This window comes from Mesitornis unicolor, unplaced genomic scaffold (assembly GCF_000695765.1).
Source record: "Mesitornis unicolor isolate BGI_N332 unplaced genomic scaffold, ASM69576v1 scaffold26297, whole genome shotgun sequence".
NCBI classification, from domain to species: domain Eukaryota; kingdom Metazoa; phylum Chordata; class Aves; order Mesitornithiformes; family Mesitornithidae; genus Mesitornis; species Mesitornis unicolor.
In genome coordinates, this window is record NW_010197453.1 from 1,529 (window position 1) to 6,602 (window position 5,074).

The 5,074-nt window shown below is 38.2% G+C and overlaps 1 protein-coding gene across 1 annotated transcript in view; it reads left to right on the plus strand.

The window, feature by feature from the left end:
* Positions 1-5,074, plus strand: part of WEE1 (WEE1 G2 checkpoint kinase) — a gene marked incomplete at its 3' end in the record, with an annotated part of 6,443 nt that overhangs the window by 441 nt on the left and 928 nt on the right. The window contains exons 2-9 of the mRNA XM_010188814.1: positions 230-296; positions 380-552; positions 1,192-1,313; positions 1,981-2,127; positions 2,514-2,609; positions 2,687-2,772; positions 3,022-3,192; positions 3,275-3,420. Coding sequence (XP_010187116.1) covers positions 230-296; positions 380-552; positions 1,192-1,313; positions 1,981-2,127; positions 2,514-2,609; positions 2,687-2,772; positions 3,022-3,192; positions 3,275-3,420 — 1,008 coding nt within the window. The remainder of the gene's footprint in view (positions 1-229; positions 297-379; positions 553-1,191; positions 1,314-1,980; positions 2,128-2,513; positions 2,610-2,686; positions 2,773-3,021; positions 3,193-3,274; positions 3,421-5,074) is intronic.

A 5,074-nucleotide genomic window follows, 5' to 3' on the forward strand; every position in this document is an offset into this window, starting at 1 on the left:
AAAAACACATTAAATTTTCACTTCTTCCTTCATGTTTCATACTAAGACACTAGCATGGTACCTTTATTGTAGGAATTTGTGCTTACAAATGTCTAGCATTCTATGAATTAAACTAAACTTGAGTAGAATGGGAGGATTAGGTCTCAGAAAAATCACCAGCTGATAGATTTCAGTTTTAAGTTTACTTAAGCCATATTACTTCTGCAAAAGTAACTGGTGTGAATTTCAGCTCTTGTGGAGAGGACATGGAAGCAAGCGATGGAGAGCCTGAAGATGAAACTATCAGACCTGCTAAGGTAATTAATCTCTAGAACTTGATTATGAGTTTGGCTGGCTGTGTATCTGCAGATCTAAGTGTTCTCCTCTCTATTTTTTGCAGAGGATAACAATAACAGAAAGTAATATGAAGTCACGATATGCAACTGAATTTCATGAGTTGGAGAAGATCGGATCTGGTGAATTTGGTTCTGTGTTTAAATGTGTGAAGAGGCTTGATGGCTGTATTTATGCAATAAAGCGATCTAAGAAACCCTTAGCTGGCTCAGTGGATGAGTGAGTATTTCTTGCTATTAAAAGTCACTTATTGGTGCTTTTTTCTCTCATGTCTCTTTGTATTGGTGTCCAGAGAAGGCATTTAAGAGGAAAGTATAAATACATGTGAATTAAATGTAAAACAGAGAGAATTTTGAAGTCAATTTACTCTGGTTTTTTGTTTGTTTGTTTTCCTGAATACTCTGCAGTACTGGGGAGGAAAAGCTACTTGGCCTTTCTTCTAGCAGACATTTGTCCCAATATTCTGTGTGGAAGCAGACTGTTCTCATGAAAAGTGAGAATAATACCTGCATTAATGGCAGGAGGAACTGTGAATAAACTGCAGTGATGATCTTTTGGGATGTGAAAGGAAAGCAATCTTCTCAACTAGGGGATTATTTTGGCATTTGTGAATGAGCCTGCAATTCATGTCTTTTTCCCCCCTGCTGTTCTAATAGTTATAAAACTACACAAGTTTGAGTTGCTCAGAATTGCACACCAGACTTACACACAAGGAGTGTTGAGTTCAGTCATACTCCTGGCTAAAACACCTGAGCTGGCAGAGGGGCGTGATATTATAAGTGTTTCTATCAAGCTGAAATTGGACCAATTTCACCTCATAATATTTTTGTGTGCTGTTACTTTTTGTGACTGTAACAGGCAAAACGCTTTAAGAGAAGTCTATGCACATGCAGTTCTGGGACAGCATTCTCACGTAGTAAGATATTACTCTGCGTGGGCAGAAGATGATCATATGCTTATACAGAATGAATACTGCAATGGTAAGTAAAGTTTATCGGTGGCTCTGAACTTGATTTAAAAAAAAAAATCTAGTTTTTGAAGATACACAGGTATCTATAAATTCCTAGTGCTAGTTAGGACTTGATTGCCATATGCATAGCTCATACCATTGTTGTCTCAAATGTGTCTGATGTTCCTTTTTGTTGGAAAAGGCATATCAGATACATGAAGCTAAAACGCTACAAAATTGCAGACAAATTCTTAAGTGTTCAAGAATATTGGATGCTCAATGAGGCATATGCGAGCAACAAAACTGTTCTTTCTTCTGCACAATAATACAAGCTGGAATAGAGAAAATTACCAGAGTTTCCTTTAAAAAGGGGGGTGAACCTGGTGTCTGAAGCTTTTTGCTGTGGCTGACACCTTGCCAGAGATTTAGAAGAGGGAGAGAGGTCTTTTTGCTTGTGTTGGTGTCCTGTTAATTTGTATGGCAACTACAGCAGAAAAATGTTTTTTTGTATTACATGGCTATGAAGAGGGGACACAGCACTAGACTTTAGAATTCTGTGTATAATCAGCAAGTTCTTGGTGATAGATGCTCTATTAATTTTGGAAGCTGGTTGTACTTACTTTTGGAAGCAAATTGTCCTTACTTTGTCAACTGTTTGATGTGAAATAATTAGGGCATTTTGTTTAATGCTGTTTTAGGTGGCAGTTTAGCAGATGCCATAAGTGAAAATTACAGGAATATGCGTTATTTTACGGAACCAGAGCTGAAGGACCTGCTGCTTCAAGTGGCTCGAGGCTTAAAGTACATTCATTCAATGTCACTGGTACACATGGATATCAAACCCAGTAAGTTTGTAAACCACTTTACTCTGCGTTGACAACTTCCTCAGTTAATTTAATCTCTAAAAAGATGAGCGGTTAGCCACACCTTACTAACTGTAAATTCTTCACTGAAGTTCTAAATAGCAGTACAAAGGTGTCAGTTATAAAATTGGCTAGCACGCTTGAAGTGGTGTTGAGTTTATCTTGTGTCTTTTTTGTGTAATTAAATCTACTTGCATAGCACTTGGCTCCCTTCCCAGCAGAAGGGCCTGAGTGAGTAAGTTAATAGTCTCTCACTCCACAAACTGCCTATGTGTACAGCTAAACTTCTGTGCGGCTAAAGCAAACTGGTGAAACTAGATGAAGTAGAAATTGGACAGGGTTTTTTAACAGTTCTGCTCTTTTTTCAGGTAATATTTTCATATCCAGGACATCGGTCCCAAGTACAACTTCAGAAGAAGCTGATGACGATGACTGGTCATCTGATAGAGTCATATTTAAAATAGGTGAGAAGCAGCCCACTTGTGCTCAAAACAATTGCATCGTCTGTTTGTCTTCTGAAAAACAACTTTATTTTCTTCAGGTGACCTTGGTCATGTAACTCGAGTGTCTAGTCCGCAAGTGGAGGAAGGTGATAGCCGTTTTCTTGCCAATGAAGTCCTACAGGAGGTAACTGTTCTGTTTGTGGAAAACAGTGATGTTGGGTCTGCAGGTTGTGTTCTTTAGAGTAATGAGTTGTTTACCACCTCCTGGCTGGAGGAGAAACTTCCTCAATGGTATGCCCTTGAACACTGGTGGTACTTAAAGGGGAATGTAGTACTGTGGGTGTGTTCAGTGCTCAATTGTTTAGTCATCTGTTAGATTTCTTCTTACACTGGATGGTATGCGTAGTAAACTTATTTTTCTTTGTTTTTCAAGAACTACACTCATTTGCCGAAAGCAGATATCTTTGCTCTTGCTCTGACTGTTGTCTGTGCTGCTGGAGCCGAACCACTTCCAACTAATGGGGACCAATGGCATGAAATTCGACAAGGAAAACTACCTAGAATACCACAAGTGCTTTCTCAAGAATTACTAGACTTACTGAAAGTAAGAACTCATGTACTAGTGGATTACTGATTAGTGTAATTTACTGGCCTTAACTAGAATGCCTTATTTTCTTTTTTCCAAGGTTATGATTAATCCTGATCCAGAGAAGAGGCCTTCGGCTGTGGCACTAGTCAAGCATTCAGTGCTTCTCTCTGCCGCAAAGAAGAGCGCAGAGCAGCTCCGGATAGAACTGAATGCTGAAAAATTCAAAAACTCACTCTTGCAGAAGTAAGTAGTGCCTTGAGGTCCTTAGATATAATTTAATTTTGAATGGGTTTTCATATGATAGTACAGCAATGGTAAAATTGGGCCATCCTTGTTTCTGCATGAGGTCCACAAATCTGTATGCATGTACGTACCTGAGAGTACAAACTCTGGGATATGTAACATTAAAAGGAACTTTCCCCATACAAGGGACTTGTTGAACACTCTTAAGAGAATAGCACACTATTAGTGTTTGAGGCATGCAAAATGCTGCGGTTTTTTAAAAAATGTTTCAAGCAGAATGCATACTTTAGTGTAACTTAAATCTGTGTTCTTGGAGTCTGTGTTTTCCTACATCCTCTGTACATTTAAACGTTGGAAAATGTGACTGGAATGACGTGTTTTGAACTTCAGTGAAATGGCACATCAGGAATGGTTATGGTCTAATTTGACTTGTACCCGGCAGTGTTACTGGGTTACTAGAGAATCATTTGTGTCATGAGGAGGTCATCTTGTCTTACCCCTTGCTCCAGCGCTCAGCTCTGAATTAAAGCTTTGAAGAAGAGGTTCCCTTTAGGAAAGTCTGATTTCTGCTTAAGTTTCAGAGAAAGAGTTAAGTTAGGAAGCAATCATCTGATTCCTTCACTGCAGTTAACTTTGCGTGTATTATGCGTAATAGGGCAAGCTTTTATGAGGGAATATAAAACACTGATTACTTTGATTGGCTTGTTTTTGAATGAAAATGTTAACTTCACATTTGGATTCTCTGTTGCTATCTGCTTATCTTGACATTGCTACCGTCTGAATGTAACCAGACCTCCTATTTTAGATAGTTATCTATATAATCTTTTTATTAATAACACTCACTGAAGAAAGAATAATGAGACACTTTGTGCAGGTTATTCAAGGACAGATGTGCTGACGTAACTTGCTTGTATACAGACAACTTCTCTGTGTATGATGTGAAAGGGAAAGTTGGGAAAGCTAATATATTCTGAAGACTGCTTCTGGCCTGGCAGCAAGTAGGGTACATCCTTATAAAACAACCATAAATCCAGTAATTACTAAAAAGAACACTTATCCACAGTAATTTTTATTGTTGTGTGGGCTACTGTTCTGTAAAATAGCTCAGGTATTTGTTTTGTTTTACTTTGTTCTTTAACACTCCTGCATTTGACACATTTAAGATACCACTTATGTGTGTAAATTACCATCAGTGAAAGGAATCCTTGTAAAGAAACTCAGCTTTTCTACTATGCCACCTTCTTCGAAGGAAGAAAGTATTCAAGATTAGACTTCTAGTGAAGAATGGAATTATATTGTAAAACTTAATCTCCTGGCAATGGTGCGGTGGGTGGGTGTGCATGTGTGCATTTGTGACTAATGTTCAATCTTTAGGAAAGATCTTTACTACATAAATTGATGGCTTTCTCTCACAGTGAACTGTCACAGTGACAATGTGGGGAGGATTAGATGAGGCACGAGTATTAATGAGTAATATTTGGTTTACATGAAGGGGAGTGGCTTATTAAACTGAAACATAGAACTTTAAATACATCTTACACAGCAAGCTTGTAGAATTTTATCTTACTCTGGAGTCCAGACGTGAAGTGAGATTACAAATACTGGTTCTTACTGTAGAGAAAATTCTTTAAGGGATAGTTTGGGATAGAAGGGA